This window comes from Balaenoptera borealis (genome assembly GCF_965194805.1).
Source record: "Balaenoptera borealis genome assembly, chromosome: 14".
In the NCBI taxonomy this organism is placed as follows: domain Eukaryota; kingdom Metazoa; phylum Chordata; class Mammalia; order Artiodactyla; family Balaenopteridae; genus Balaenoptera; species Balaenoptera borealis.
The window spans coordinates 27,056,230-27,072,744 of NC_138875.1; the positions used below are offsets into that span (position 1 = coordinate 27,056,230).

The following is a 16,515-nucleotide window of genomic DNA, read 5'->3' on the forward strand; positions in this document are numbered from 1 at the left end:
AGGCAGGGCTAGGGCTGGGTGGCCGAGAGGGCTGCCATCTGCACTGGGGGCAGAGTCAGAACTGTGAAGCCAAGACTGAGTCAGAGGAGCACGATGAGGACGGACACACTGGAGCAGGGCTCAAGGTCAGGGTCAAGTTATCGGGCCCAGGCCAGAAAGGGGGGATTGGGGGGGATTTATCCCCCAAGGCCTGCTGCTCCCACACACCCCCAGGCCAGGATGCTCAGTGAGAGCAGCTGCTTGGGTAGGGCTAGAATCTCCTAAAGTAAGGCGGGGAGGGCCAGGCAGCCTCAGGCCTGGGGCTGGCCGAGAGCTATTGGGGCATGCCAATTCCTGGAATGACTAGGGCAGAAGTCAGTGGTTTCTGATGATTCTCTAAAGGAAAGGGGGGTGCGCAGACACACTCCCCACCTCCTCCCTCCCAGGGATCCTTGCAGAGGGTGAGAGCAGCCCCTCCTATAATGCATTTCCTGTCATCTAATTTCCAGACCTCACATCTCCTGGCAGAAGAGGCCTCCCTGGAAAAGAGGGGTGGGATGAAAAGCCCCTCGTCACCACTTGGCTGGCCCTTGCTGGAGCAGAGCTGATTACAGGGAGGAGAAAAGGCCTCCTATTTGGGAAGTGGGGACAGGCCAGGCAGAAAGGGCCCAGGGTGGACCCGGGCAGGACTCAGCCCAGGGGCCTCCCAGCATCCCCTGCTGGGGCACAGGCCAGCCTCTCAGGGCCCCAGCCTCTATGTTTCTCCAGGCAAGCAGGGATCAGGAATGCAGAGCGACAGAAATGAGTGAGGAGCACAGGAGATTTGGCCAAATAAAGCAAGCTGGCGGCCTAACCCGCACCACCCCTCCTGCATCTCAGCAGCAGCCCCCTCACCGTGTCTCCCATCCCCTCCCACTTGCCACGCTGGACCTTGCTCAGATCCCTCAGCCGTACACAAGGACCCCAGGTGCTCTGTGTGCTGAAGAGAATTAAACTGGATTGACTTGCCTGCTGAGGGACAGAATTTCATCCAAACAACGATTAAATCTTCCTAATTTGAATCTGCTAATTAGAAAAAGGCTGGGCTGAAGCTGGCCGTGGTGCAATCTATCTTTTAGGAGAACGGTAAATCTAACAGAGAAAACCTGAGAACTACCAAGGGCTGGAGACACGGAACCTGTTAAAGCAACAATTTCCTGCACCTAGAAGCGCCTTTAAGCGTCCAGTCAACCAGAACTACCCTTTTGAATCATTCCTGGGTGTCCAGTCCTAGGCTGCTTCCAAAGCAACCCTTGCCCACACCAGTTTGCCTGACTAAATGGCTGAGTAATGACACTAATGCACGTCTGTTTTTTAAATAGCCCATCCCTTTCCGTTGAGGTTTTTTGTTTGTTTTTACATTCTTTAAAACACACACACACACACACACACACACACACACACACACACACACTTTTTTACCTCAAAGTTGCAAAAAATTCCTGGATACTCTTCACTCAGATTCCCCAAGTGTTAAAATTTTACTACCTTGCTGCATTTCTATTTCCTTCTCTCTCTCCATGTATACATCCATACATACAAACACACACACAGAGTTCTCTGTGGATTTTTTTCCCTAAACTATTTAAAAATAAGTTGCAGGCATGATGCTCTTTACCTCTAAATACTTTAGTGAACTACACATCTTTTTCAAGTGTTCAGGTGTTTAGATCCAACCCTAGTTTAGGTCAGCCCTCCCCTGAGCTAGAACCTGTGAGTAGGGTGGGACCAAGTATCCAAAACAAAGCAATACTGCATCCCAGGGCAACAAAGACCTCTGTCCTGAGTGCAGGAGACTGTGGGAAGACTTCACAGGGGCCCACTGCCTACAAAGACACCACAACCAAACCCTCAACCTCTCCCCAGCCAATCTCCCCAGTCCTTGCCTCCAACCCAGCTGGCTCTATCTCCATGAGCCTGTTTTGCCCTGGCACTTCCCTCTGGACTCCTCAAGTCCCATCCCCTCCAGGAAGCCTTCCCTGACCATGCTAGCTCCTGAGACTCTCCTTTCCGCCCCCTCCCAGGGACCACTGGTTCACAGCACTCCCTGAGCTTGGGAAATGCTTTGCATTCCTGTCCCCTCCTCCCCTGCAGTACCATGAGCACTGAGCCCAAGGCTGGGCACATGATGGCACCTAGCCACATCTGAGCTCATTGCTGAAACCAGGACCTTGGGGGGCCATCTGGCCCTGAGGGTGGACAGGGCAAAAGCTGGGGCCTGAAGACTAGGACTCCGGCATCATTGAAGTGAAGGAAACAGGAACTCCATGGGTCAAACAAGACCCTCCTCCCTCCCTCCCCCAGGGACCCCACTCACCAGTCAGTGCCCTCAGCCAAATACCTGGGCTGAGGTGTCTGTAGTTGGTGGCCGAAGTCGAAGCTGGGGTGGAGGCGGTGAGGGTGGACAGACACTCGCTCCTGACTCCGCCTGCACCGGAAGGGAAGGAGGAATGCAGGTGTCACGGCTGCCCAGGCAGGAGTGCTCAGCAGCCCCAGCCCACAGCCCACGTATGGAGCAGTGGCCTTCAGCCCTCTTCCCAAACTCCAAGGAAGCTTCCTGGGCAGCAGCCAATGACTCAGAAATTCCTGCTGTCTCTGGGCTGCCCACTATACTGAGCCTCTCCCTGGGTGTGACTGCTGCAGGTCAGCTGTCTCACCCAGTCTCTTTGGCTCCTCTGCTCCTTCTCCTACTACTCCCCTCTGTCCTTGGTGGGATGTATTCAGGACACACAGACCGGCCTCCTGTAGGCTCTCCCACCTCTGTGCACCCCCTCTGCTCCCACCATGCTCTTCTCCTCTCCTCCACCCTCTCCACACTCTTCCCAGTTTTCATGACCCAGGGCAAAGCCACCTCCTCCAGGAAGGCCTCCCTGAACACTCCAGATCATGGTGACCTCTCCTTCCTCTGACCTCCTACAGCACTCACCTTCTGTCCCAGGCACCCCAACCTCTATAGACATGGACGCTTGGGGCCTTAAAGATCATCAAGTCCAGAGGTGCTCAAAGTGTGCTCCAAGCACCCCTGGCAGTCCCTGAGACCCCTTCATGGGGTTTGCGAGGTCAAAATGATTTTCATAATAATACTATCATGTTATTTGCTTTTTCACACTCATTCTCTCACAAGTGAACAGTGCAATTTTCTAGAAACTACATGACATGAGATTCTGCCACATTTGAGTGCAGAAGAAGACTTGAGAACACAGCCATCTTCTATTAAGCCAGGCATGAAAAAGATTTGTAAATATGTATTTTTAAAAAGTCACTCTTTTCACTGATTTAGATTTACAGCTATTTTTTGAAAAACAATATTGGTGTTAACATATAACTTTGTTATTGTTATTTTTAAATGAATTAATAAGTATTTTTAAATTTCTCAGTTTTAATTTCTAATAGGGTAAGTATCAATAGTCATAACCCACATAAACAGAAGCTTGCTGTAATCCTCAGTAACTTTTCAGAGTGTAAAAAGGGTCCTGAGACAAAAATGTTTGAGAACCACTTAACTTGTACAGCTCCTTCTCTTAACAATTGAGGCTCAGAGAGGTGAAGTGACTTGCCCAGGATCCCACAGCTACTTCAGCCCCATTTGATTAGTATTGTCTCATTTTACTCTGCACTTGTTTCATAGCTGGTCTCTCCAACCAGACGGTGGGCTCTTTGAGGGCAGGGCGGACCCAGCCCTGTCCTGATGTATCCCTTAGGGACCTCCAATATTAGAATCTGGTGGCCATGAAGTTTGAGGGGACGTGAGGGGTCCCCTAGTCTAGTCTCCCACAGCGTTGAAAAGTCCACTGTGAGCATCCTAGCCCACCACTTACCCAGCTCCTGACCAGTTACCTGGGCGATATGACAGGGACACGCACTAGCAACAGAGGGAACCCGTATCAGGTTAAGGCAGAGCTCACTGCCCGAAACAAATGCCTCTAAGTGGAGCAAAAGCTGCCTCCTACACAGAGACTCATTTGGTGACTGACTGCTGGCCAAGCCTGGCAGGGCAGAAGCCAGGGGTCCAGCGCTGGGCCCCGCCCCGGCCCCGCCCCGCCCCGCCCCCGCCCCCGCCCCGCCCCGCCCCCGCCCCCGCCCCCGCCCAGGTAGCACACACACCTGGGGTGCGAGAGGAGCCTGCGGTGCTGGGCTTCCAGGAGCTGCTGCTGCAGGAGGTATTGCTGGTGCAGGGCCTGAGGTAGGAAGGAGGGACCTGTGACGTCCTGGAACTGCAGGGTGGGCAGCGGGGTCAGCGACTGGTGCAGGGCGCCGCTGTGCTGGTGGGCCGGGGCCATGTGGGCGCTGAGGCCCGGCTGCGACTGCACCGGGTGGGCCAGGGGGAAGTCGGGAGCGAGCTGCTGCGGCTGGGGGGGGCCCAGATGGAAGTGGCGGCAGGAGGTAGCGTGAGGATGCTGAGACCTTTGAAAGGGGGCACCTGGAGAAGCAATGACAAAGACTCCATGAGGACCAGCCCTGCTCCCCTCTCCCACAGACCCCGTCTCCCCCTACCCCCAAGCTGCAGCTGGTGAAACTCGAGACCTTCATTAGAACACACAGTGTCATCATTTTTGTATACAAATGATCATCGGTGCTCCCTAGTAAAGGCTCTGTGCAGTATGTGTTGGGGGGGGGGGGGTGAGTATTTTGTTTAATAAATAGATAAGAATCCTCTTTTAAATTAACACACTTGTTAAAGGAATTTTAAGGTCCTTGGAGGCAGTTTGGCTTTCTTGAATTTCTCCCATGCAACCTTATTGACCCTACTACCTTTTTAAATAGATGCCTAGAGAAAATTTAGTCCAGCCTAGTCAAGCTCTGAACTTTACTGAAGACTTGGCTAACCAGGACCCAGCCGACAGGGAGCCCAAATTTCCAAAGAGAAAACAACCAGAAGTTGTTTTCCATGCAATTTTAAGAAAAATAAAAAAACTAATCCCACAAAATTTTTAAGTAATAATGAAATAATTTGTTATAATTTATTTAAAAGCAAAGATTTCCAGCAATAAGCTGGGCTTACGCTGCATTTAATCTAGTCTCCACTACCTTCTAAATAACATTGACCTTGATGATGACAAAGCCTTACAAATTTTCCATAAGCAAAGATCCAGCTCTCAGCGCTGGAGTCCTTTAATAAGGAAGGAAGTGGACTTGGCACCTCAGGAAGCTTTACAGAGGCTTCCTGCTAAATATGGCAGGTTCAACATATATCTGCTCCTTCCCAAACCCCACTGAAATGAGAGCAAAGGCATAAAGAGAAAATAAACAGACAAGGACAGAGAGAACAGGAGAGGTGACATCAGCAGGCAACAAATGTCAACAGATTTTTGGAAGGTGGAAAGCAGATGGAGGAATTAGCAGAGCTGAGGAATTGGAAACCAAGCACCTAATGAAGGCGTAGTCAACGAGAAGCGGACAGATCTTGCCACACGTGCTGGAAGGGTCAGGACAACTCCCGTGGTGGCAGGAGAGATGGCGGCGCTGAGAACAGGGAGGCTGGTGGCCAGTCTGTATGAGGAGCAATTCTGCCCAGGGCATCTCCCCTCTCCCATGCAGGGCAGTGATGGCCGCTCCCTCGCCCTGGCATTTTGCAGGGAAACTGAGCCAGAAAGCCTCCAGTAGAGGAGGACAGGGGTCCAGCACCGTGCTCAAACAGGGGGGGTTAAGTGAAAGCCTTATACATGGAACTTTGGAATCCCCTGCTCCCTTCTGCCACTTGGTTCAGAGGGTGCTGCCACTCAGGTGCCCCTCCCCTACACACCCCACAGCCCCAGGCTGGAAACTGGCCCCAGAAATAGCTCTACAGTTCCTTCTGGTTGGGAGTACCCCGTAAAATGGTTGAGTCCCCAGCTGGCGACTCCATAATAAAGCCCATAAGTTGAAAGGTCCATATCCATACACACACACACACACACACACACACACACACACACACACACAGATTCTGGAAGTTATTAGCGACCTACTCTTCAATATGAACAGAAGGCCAAGGATGACCAGTCTCTTGAGGAAGATTACAAAGTGAAAAGAGAGAAAGAATACACTAAATTAAAAAAAAAAAGAAAAAGAAAAAGAAAATAAACTCAGAGGAACAGAAGTAATGCAAGGATCCGAAAAAAATAAACTTCAAAACACTTTAATTAATATCCTCAGAAAAATGATGTTGGATCCATGAGACAACAACAAGCTCCTTTAAAAGGAGCGATGAAAAAACAAGAGAGCTCTTGGAAATTAAAAATATGAGAGGTGAAATCTGAAATTCAGCAGAAGGGTTGGAAGATAACGCTGGGGAGATTTCCCAGGAAGCAGAACAAGAAAACAAGGAGTTGAGGAAAAAGATGCCAACGTTGAAGGATGCTGTCAGACGATTCCACAGTTTTCTAGTAAGAAAGAAAGAATGGAGAAAATTATGGAAAAAAATTATTTAAAGTATTTCCCAGAACTGCCGGTCAGTTTCTAGATAGAAAAGGCCCTCTGAGTGCCCAGCAAAATGGAGGGGGGGGAGAAGAACCACACACCAAGGCATCTCCCTGGGAAATGTCCAAGCAGTGGGGCAGAGAGATGATTCTGACACCTTCCAGAGAGAAAGCAAACTGGTCCCATTCGAAGGGTCTGGAAGCAGGATAGCACCAGATTTTTCAAGAGCAACATTGGAAGCTTGAAAACAGTAGAGCAACTGCTTTCAAGGTGCCAAAGTTGTGTCGGGGGAAGATTTTCAATCTAGAATTCTGTGCCCAGCCAAACAATCAGGCATGAGAGTAGAATAAGGCCATTTTCAACCATGGAGGGTCTCAAAAAAATTAATCTTCTCACACCCTTTCTCAAAGAACTACTGATGCAAACCAAAAGAAAGGAGCAAAGAAATAGGGGGTGACCCCTGAAAGAGGGGGCTTTCCCAAGCACGTGGCTGTACAGGGCCTCCAGCAATCATTTCAAGGTGGGGAGGAGGGAGGGCGCTCTGAGGGGTAGCTGGGGGGTGGATCAAAAATATAACATTACCATCAGATGTGGCCACATGAAAATAGTATTTGAAGGAATTTTCCAATTTTGTAGAGCATTTGGTAAGAATTTGTAAAAATGTCACAGAAAGCAGGCACTTATTACCTCTAGGAAGAGAAAAAGTTGTTCAGAAAGTGTAATTATTACATACTACTTGGTTCAGCAGTGAACAATATTTATATATTAATAATACAACAAGCATTAATAAACTATTTTAGAACAGAAAAGGACATTTCTGCCATAATAAGAAGAAAATAGACAACGTCAAAATTGAAAAATTAACAAAGAGCAGTAAAATAATTTATTGAGAAGTTTACTTAGTAATTTATGTATTTCAGGAAGTAAATACTTGAAGAAGAGTTGGAAATATTGAGCTTCTAGTGGTGGGACTAGGGTGGGGAGGGCAAGGGGCAGACAACTGCTGTTTTACTAAATGTGTCTTATATTGGAGCTATCTGACTTTGTAAATGACATGCATGTCATTGATAGATTTTTTTTAATCTTTTAAAAATAAATATTTGCAAAACAAAATGGAAATAAAATGTATTTCTGGCTCACTGCAAGTGAGCCAGAAAAGAATGATCTAGAACCTTAATTCCCACAAGCATTCCAGATCAGTAGGGCCTCCTCTGCCTGGTGAATTCTGGCTTCCATGAGTCCAGGGGCTGTAGCCTGAGCAAGCAGTCTCTGGATTCCCCCTTCTCCCTCACCACCATCTATCATACCTTAAAAAAGGAGGAGAAGGTCCGCATGACCAAAGGAAGGAGGGCAAGAAGGGAAAGGAGAGCTGTCGAAAGCTAACACAGTGAAAGACAGGCATGACTGCAGAGGAAGGGAATGGGGTTTAAAAAAAAAAGGATATTGTAAAGACTCCAATCCAGCACTGTCTATTAAATTACAATGTGAGCCACATATGTAATTGTAAATTTTCTAGTAGCCACCTTTAAAGAAGTAAAAAGAGACAGGTGAATTTAATTTTAATAGTATATGTTATATAACTCAGTATATCCAAAATATTGTTTCAACATGTACTCAATATAAAAAAATATTGAGATATTTTACATTAGGTTTTTTTTCATATTAAGTCTTCAAAATCCAGTGTACATCTGGCACTTACAACACACCTTAGTTCGGAGAGCCACTTGTGGTTAGTGGCTTCCGTGTTGGACAACGCAGCTCCAAAAGGAAAAGACCAACTCCATACATAGAGCAAAGAATTTTAGCCAAGTTTGCTAACTGGTCTGCCTTCGGAGGGGGAGTCCCCATTGCTTACTGGTGAGACGCACACCCCTTAGCCTGATCCTCAAGCTCCATCCCCCTGATCCCCACCGCCCAAGCCCTCCCTGACATCAAATCTCCAGACACTCCAGACATCAAATCTCCAGACACTCCATGCACATTCCCACCCCGGGGCCATTGCTCATGCTGGTTGCTGCCTTCCCTGTCTTTAAAGGTCATCTCTCAGCAACTCAAGAAATGCCTCCCCTGCCTGCCAGCCCCCAGGGACGCCTTCCTCCTCTGCATTCCTGTAGAAGGCCCTGTCACTACCACTCATTTGGCACCTGGCAGTAGCTACCTTGAGCTGTTTCTTCACACTCACCGCCCCCAGCTGGCTGAGCTTCCTGTCTTGCTGTTTCTGGATCCCCACGCACCTCCCTGGAGCTGGCACTCAGCAAATACCTGGTTGGCTGACTGCTGGAGGGACCGAGGGAAAAGCAGTGGCTCGAGGGGACTGATGCACTGGGGCTGGCTGAAGGCAAACTGATTTGAAATAGAGAGGGAAAGAGAGTGGCAAGTAGGCCCCGGTGAGCTCCAGGTTTTAAAGCTGCAGTGCACAAGGGCTGGGCAGGCAGAGCAGGCCAGCGTCCTCCCCCCTCGGGGCTGGTGAAGCCTCTCCCACCACCAGGAACAGCAGCTGCCTCCCTCCCACAAGCCCCTCCTGCCAGGAGGGCGCCCACCCCGTGAGGGGGGCCCTTCCGGTTTCTATGGAGGCCCATTAGGGAGAGGACCGACCGCCACCCTGGAGAGGTTTCCACTCTCCTGTAACCTGTGTCCTTCAACTGCTGCACTGGGCAGTGAGAACAGCTGGCCTCTCTCCTGGATGGACAGCAAGAGAAAAGTGAACAAAAGGATCTATATGTCTCATAATATTTCAGGCAATTTCTACCTGCAAAAGTCCTTTGACTTCTGTTCTGGGACTTTGTGCCCCTCTCCCCTGTCATCTCCATCCCCAGAGGGTTCTCAGTCTCATCAGCTCTGCTCAGAAGGGCATTAAAGGCAGGAGACATCCGTTCTGGGGCCCCTGACTCTCCCCAACCCTGTGTGCTGTAGGGTCTGTGAAAGTAGCAGCTGCAGTATTCGGTCTCTAAGACCAGAGGAGTGAAGTTCTCAGGGTAGACTAGTCGGGCCCATGACAACCCAGGGACCAGTGACAGCTGAGTAACACATCCCCAAATGCCCCCATCAACAAACAACCTACAATTTTTCCCATTAGAGTTACTCCTTTGGGTTAAAAAAATAATCTCCAGGTGTCCTTGAATATATTATCCATTTATCTTATTTCCCCAGGACTGAAATGCCATCAATTGGAGGATTCATCATGAACTAAATAGCATTCTTAGGGAGTGAGGAGAAAGAGGGGTTACATTTTTTAAAAAACACCACATTAAAGAAACACAGCAAGTGTAAGACACAAATTAGTTTCAGAAATGTGTAGAAAAACATGTGCACCTTAGAATTCTGGAAATTGATGCTATAGGACCCCCCTGAGAGCTAGCTGGGAGGACCCCCGAGAGCTAGCTGGCAGCACCTTCAAGCAGGGGTGCCCCCCGGGGGCCTGAGCAAGGCAAGGCAGGGCTGGGGCAGGGGGAGGCCACTGTGCGGGGGCTTGCCTGACGGCCACCTGGCACACGCAGGCGCTCCACAAGAGCTGGTGGCTGATTCGTGCCTCATGGGCAGGGAGCCAGAGAGGCTGGCAGCTGGAGAGGGGGCGGAACAGCAGAAACCACACAGCCCCATGAGGAAGGGAAGGTAAAAGAGAAGCGGAGGACGTGCGGGCCAAAGGCTATGGGCAAGGTGGGTGGAGATGACAGTGACAGAGGTCTCGAGTCTCTGGAAGGTTCATTGACACTCATCTGATAAATGACAGAGCAGAGATTTGAACTGAGGTCTTTCCTGAAAGCCAATTGTCAATGGGAGGGAGGGGCAGAGCCAGGGAACTAGAAGGCTTGATAAAGTGAGGGGCCCTGCTGAGGAGGAGAGCAGGGCAGGAACAGGGCCTGGACACCCAGAGGACACTCTGGGCCGGTCCAGGTTTCCTGGGGACAACGGGGATGGAGACAAGGGGGCCAGAGGAGCCTCAGAGCTGGGCCTGGGTGGGAGCTGAGAGGAGCCAGGCCAACAAGTCAGAAAGCCAGAAACGTCGGTGGAGACAGCAGAGCCATGTGGCCTGATAGGCTTCTCCGAAGCAGGCAGCATCCTGAGCTGGAGGAATATTCTAGCTGTATTCTAATCTGCACCAACTTGGTCACCTCAAGGTAACGCGGCTTTCATCCTTTAGACTCCAGGGCTGAGAGGCACTGCCTTCAAACCCTCAGGTGAAGAGGGAAGGGGAAGAGCAGGCAGTGCTGGGGGCAAGGATCAGGGGGGGCCTGCCTCCCACCCCAGTGCCCCAGGTAACTGCCTTCTGCCAGCGGGGGCCTCAGGGACAAGGTTGCAGACCCACGGGCCAACCAGGCCGAACGTCCCCCACTCCTCCCAGGGATGCAGGACCCTGGGAGAATAGGATGGGAACCAAACCTTTCCGCATCTCCAGGGAATCTGGCAGGTCCTGTCCTCCCCAGGCCAGTTCTCAGGCGTCAGATTCCCGCTGTCCTCAGGTCATTGACCCGCATCACTCTCCCTTAGAGGTGGGGGCAGAACAGGAGGGCGGGGCCCACAGCAGAGTCACAAGGGAGGGGAGGGCCAAAGAGAGCCCCTCCCAAAGGCCCCGGGATGGAGGGCAGCCAGCCAGCAGGGACAGGAGGCTGATATTTGTCTCTGCTGAGCACTTCCTTGAAGCTGGGCTGGAGTCAGAGTCTACTACTCTCTGAAAAGCCAGCTCTCAAGCAACAAAGAAAACGAGTTTTTTGAAAGCAGATTTCTGCCCACAAGAGGCCTGGGAGGAAGGCCTCTGCTACCAAAGAGGCTTTCAGAGCCAGGCAGAGTCACCCGGTGTAAGGGCTCCGTCTTAGAGGCCTGGGTGCCTCCCCTCGCTGTCAGACCAGACAGGACACTGGACTTCTCTGGGCCTCAGTTTCCGAGACCATGACCCACAATGATGCACCTGATGCTACACACCTGCTAACATCTCTCCGCTGAAGGGGCCACAGGCATCTTCTGGCCTGGCCTCTCCTCTTGCTCGCGGGGAAGCCAAGTAAGAAGCACAGGAAGACCTTGCGCACTGAGTGTTGTGACTGCCCCCGGAGTCCCCCAACAGGCCAGGCCAGACCCAGGTCTCCTGCCCCCCCTCCTGTTGGGACAAGCCTGTGTATTCTGTCCCATGTCCAGCACCGGAACTGAGCTCAAAGCAGGGAGAGGCAGAGTAGACCGGTGCTGAACTTCTAAATCCATCTTCCAATGGCTGTCACATCATCCTAAAGCCAGTTCTGAGTGTTCCATCCCTTGCACACGCCCCTTCTGGCCTCTCTCTCTCACTGCTCCCTGTGACCTTCCCTCTCACCTCTCCTGGACCCCCAGGGGTCTTACCTGCCCCCTGGCCCCATACCCTACCTCCCAGGGCTGTTGCATTCTGTCCAACCTAGACCACCCAGGGCAGATGTTAACTCTGGGATGGAATCTCCCAGCGGATGAAACTCTTCTCTCCATCAGATTTGTGGCATTTGCCTATTATACTTGGCATTTTATTTCTGGACAAATTTTATCTCCAATAATCAGCTGTAAAGTGAGTGATTTCAGGACAAATACCATGCAGTAAATGTCCTTTGTTCTTAGAAGGATTAAGGAAACTTCCAAGAAGGGAGGGAGAGAGAATGCAAGAAAGTGAGAGAAGGAAAGAGAAAGAGACAGGGAGGCGTGAAGAAGAGAGGGAAGAAAGGAAGAAGGAAGGAAAAAAGAGAAAAAAGACCTTCGTTATCTTGGAAAAGTTAAGTATTAGATTATTAGCTAGCAAGGAAATACAGTTCTTCATGGAATTATCGAATATTCAAGCTAAATGAGGCTAAGAGATCATACAGCCTTTGATCTACAGGATGAGAACCCCGAGGAGGCTGGAAAATGGGGGGTGGCTTGTCCGAGGGCTCCCAGGTCGTTATGGCCGAGTTGGGACTGGAGTCCAGGCCTCCTGAGTCCCAGTGCAGTGTGCTCCACCTTGTGCCGCATTTCAGAGTCGCCCTGCCCAGCGCCCAGCTCCTCATATGCCCACACCCAACCACACATGCTACCCCAGAGAGAGGAACCCGACCGCCCAGGCCCTGGTGGTCCCACCTCCCCTCCCCATGCCCATCTCCATCCCAAGCTCCCCCAGGAGGAAGCCTTTCCTTCCTAGTAACCATGAGATAACGAGGGACCAGCTGCTGGTGCCCGTGGGGAAGCAGTCTGAACCTCTGCTGTGAGAGGTGCTGGGAAATGGCCGTGGTGGCTGACGTCGCATAGGTTCGGCCCAGTCCACATTGACCAGCAGCCCCAGGCCTCTTCCCTGGCCTGAGAAAATGCCAAGGACAAGCCCCAACTTTAATGCAGTAGACCAAGGTCTTTCCAGCCCATTGGGTGCTCCTGTCACAGGCAACTCCTGCAGGGTCCCTGGAAATCCTGTGAAAAGCTTTAGATCATACAATTCATAGGGTTTAACTGATAAAGGGGGACGGAGGAAAATTCTGGGGTCTTGGCACAAATTCTGGGCACCTTGTGTTAACATGGACGGGGATAAACTGGAGTCTGATGAGGAGACCAAGGTTGGGAGGGGACTTGAGTTGTCTAAGAGGAGGAACAGCTGAAGAATCTGGGTGTGAGCAGCAAAGAGGAGACTCAGGGTCAGATAATAGCTGCAGGCAAAGGGATTAGCTCTTTCTGGTAGATCTGGGTCAACATAGGAAGACATTTCTTAGAATTCACTTTGTCCTCCAAGGTTCCTCATCACTGGTCGTGTCCATGCAGAGGCTGGCTAGCTGCCAGCAGAGAAGTGTGAACACTGGAGGGGGAGATGGCCCGGAGCACCTCCAGGGTCCCTTCTGTGCCCACCATGAGATGATGCAAATTCACTGCAACATCTACCCCCTGCCTGAGCATAGTTAGGCCAAACTGGTCTTTGAAAGCACAGAAAGGCTGGTCTGGGTGATGGGGAAAGGAGGAAGGAACATGGCAGCAAGCAGAGAGCACACCGGAGTACTCAGGGCCCAAGCCTGCAGACGCAAGGAGGAGAAGCAACCCACAGGCAGGCGTCCAAAGACAGACTCCCTCTTCTACTCAACATGGCCCCAGGAGCCTCCTCTTCCGTCTGCACTGATACCGCTCAGAACTTTGTTTCCTGCATATTCTGAGCCTCCCAGCAGCCCCCACCAACTTCTCCAGCTTGGGACACGTTCAAGTTTCATGTTGCTAGGTAATGCATCCTTTGTGAACCACTCAGATGCCAGATGGTTAGAGAGGTGGTACAGGAAAGATGGAGGAGGGGGCAAATTGTGGGATGTCTGAATGGCAGGACCAGGGGCTGGGGTATACCTCGTGAGCTAACTACTTGAGTGCAACCCAGAGAAATCAGAGATGAAGAATATGGAAAGTGGGTCATCTGCCCAGAACCCAGCTTCCTAGACTGTTCTTTCTGGCTTCCTTCCTTACTCCAGGTAAATCGAATTAACCTCTTTTGCTCCAGTTGATCACCCCAAAGAAGCCTATTCCCTGGCTCAGTTTCTTGGCTGCCAGAGGTCTGCTTTCCTCCCTCTGCGTAGTTTGGTTCCCTGACCAATGGGAACAAACGGCCTAGAAAGGAAGTGATATGACCAGAGGGATTCTTTACAGCCGCTTTGTGAATGCTTCCCCGGGGCCAGCCTTTGATCTCTAATGAAAAGCTCAGCTTCTTCTGAGGAACTGAATTCCTGGCTCTCAAAGCACGGTTGGGAGGGAACTTCCCATCCTAAGGAAGCCTACTTGCTCATGGGCATGAGACAATGAAACAGCAAACTTCCAGCAAGCAGCAAAGGACCAGTTCTCCAGTTGTGGTTGCAAACCAGGGATAAGGGAAGGGAGCCCAGGAGCGGGAGGTCAGCTAGAGACAGGATGCAATTACACAAGAGGAAAGCGCCTGTAGGTAATGGGGCAGTCTTCTCGGCATCTTCCATCCCAGAAGATCCTTTTTTCTATCTAATGCCAAGGAGCTCTATGAAAACATTCCCACTATAGTCATAAAAGGGCATTTTGTAGAGGGTATCTATGGTCAGAAGACCTCACCCCATGAGGGCAGGACCTGGCTCTATCTCATGCACCTGTATTCCTAGAGCTTGGCACAGATCTTAATACGTAGTAAGAACTCATGGAAGGAAGGAAGGAAGGAAGGAAGGGGGGAGGGAGGGAGGGAAGGAGGGAAATGAACTGTTGAACATGTAGGAAGTAGCATCTTGCTAAAAGCCTTGGGAGTGTGCAAAACAGCTGCCTCCCAGCATTTCAGCACTGGGGGGTTTCATGGTAGCAGAGGAACAAATGTGACTCAGGAGGTAAAGTGTAACGTAGAAAGACTGATGTGGGAGACGCTGCAGACAGAAAGACTGGGAATTCTGTCAGCGAGTCTAGGGATCCAGTTGCAAATCCAACGTGGACTGGGGTGACCCAGCACACCAGCTGGTCAGTGTGAATTACAACCAACGAACCCAGAAGAAGAAGTGCTTTCAACCCCAGAACAGAAAGCCTCCTGCCATTCCTGACCAAGGAGGGAGGGGTCTGCACTGTTGACGGCACTGGTTAGCTTTCTTGTAAACCATATGTAGTTCGTCCTAGGTCATGAGTTTAGATAATCTTCTAATATTCTTGATAACGACTCAAGTAAATTAAAAAAAAAAAAAAAAAAACCCAAGCCTCAACAACTTTCAAGAAGTGTCAGGGCGGCTACCTGGGCCCATCTCCCATTAGCATTGCCTGGTATCCAAAATAGGCAGACCAAGTTCAGAAAGCCACTTCGACTAGGACTCTATTGAGGTTTGCAGCACACAGGTTACACCCACACAAAGTCCCAGCCCTAGGACTATTGTGGGCAGGACTGAGGGTAACATCATTCCTCGGTCTCCCGTTTCCCCAAGGAGAGTTCTGTTCCTTCTGACTCCGTGTTCTCCTGTGCCTCCTCCGCCCTGCTGCCAGCCTGGCTCTCAGGGCCCGCTCACTGTGATGGGCAATGACAGACGTGCAACGATGGCTTTCCCCAGGAGCAGTCATGTTTTAGCAAGGCCACATCATGAAGTCCTAATGGTGGGATTTCAGATGACAGCCAGTGAGTCTAGGCACAGGGTGTGGGGGGCTCCCGGCCTCCCCGTGCCCTGAAATTAAATTCCTCCAGCGGGTGGGGTGTACCTGCTTTCAGAGTGAGCCAGAGGGAATTAAATTAGATTCCCAACTGTTACTGCCCATGGGCACCTCGGTCTGGCACCCTGGGATGCGGTGTGTGTGTGGGTGTGTGTGTGTGACAGAGGGGGGGGAGGAGGGAGTGAGGGAGGACGTTGGTTGAAATATATGAGAGAGGAGAAAGGAAGGCAGGAGAGTGGCTGTAGGAGAGAACAGGAAGGGGGACGTCTAAAGGGAGAGAGGGAAGAGACAGGAGCGCAGGAGGGAGACGATGCCTGGAAAAGACCGTGCTGTCACCATCTCAGAACTAGCAGGCCCCAGATGCCGAAAACAGCAAAGGCCCCTCTCGGATCACCTCAGGGGACTCTGTTGGCCCTGGCTTGGCCTGTGATGGCATCTGCTTCCACCAGCATGACCGCCCCCTACCCCAGGCAGGCCATGTCTGGCTGTGCCCATGTCCACTCGGCTCATCGCCTGGTGTCCTGCGTAGGTATCACCCCAGGCCAATGTCCCTTTGACCAGGTCCCCCCAGTTGGACCAAGAGTCCCCACAGGCCAAGACTGTGCCTCAGGAGAGCAGCTGAGGCACTTCACTTCCTAGCTCTTCACTGAGCTTTCTGATATGCAAAATGAGTGCATAGTGGCTCACCTGGCCACCTGACAGGGTGACTATAAGATGCCAGCTGTGGAAGTGCCTTACAGAGGACAAGCGCTTCTCACCCTCCACTGGGCTGGCTGCAAGGAACAGGCTCAGGGAAGACCTACTTCTTCCAAGTCCCCCCTCTCCCCATCAAGCCCCAGGCACGGTCTACAGTGAAATCGCAGCCAGAGGCCAGTGGCCAGGGCACCCAGCAACCAACCACCACCCAAGACCTCCCTGTCAACGGAAGCACCCTGGCTGGCCTGCCGCTCCTGGGGTGAACTTAGGACACGAGAGGTAGTCATGGGCCGGTAATAACATTCCCACTGGAGG

At 51.3% G+C, this 16,515-nt stretch overlaps 1 protein-coding gene across 4 annotated transcripts in view; it reads right to left on the minus strand.

Moving 5' to 3' along the window:
- ARK2C (arkadia (RNF111) C-terminal like ring finger ubiquitin ligase 2C) overlaps positions 1–16,515 on the minus strand; it is a 108,474-nt gene that overhangs the window by 15,954 nt on the left and 76,005 nt on the right. For all 4 annotated transcript variants that reach the window (XM_082354649.1, XM_082354650.1, XM_082354648.1 and 1 more), the window contains exons 2-3: positions 4,123–4,438; positions 2,336–2,446 (exon numbers count right to left, since the gene is read on the minus strand). In XM_082354649.1, coding sequence (XP_082210775.1) covers positions 2,336–2,446; positions 4,123–4,438 — 427 coding nt within the window. The remainder of the gene's footprint in view (positions 1–2,335; positions 2,447–4,122; positions 4,439–16,515) is intronic.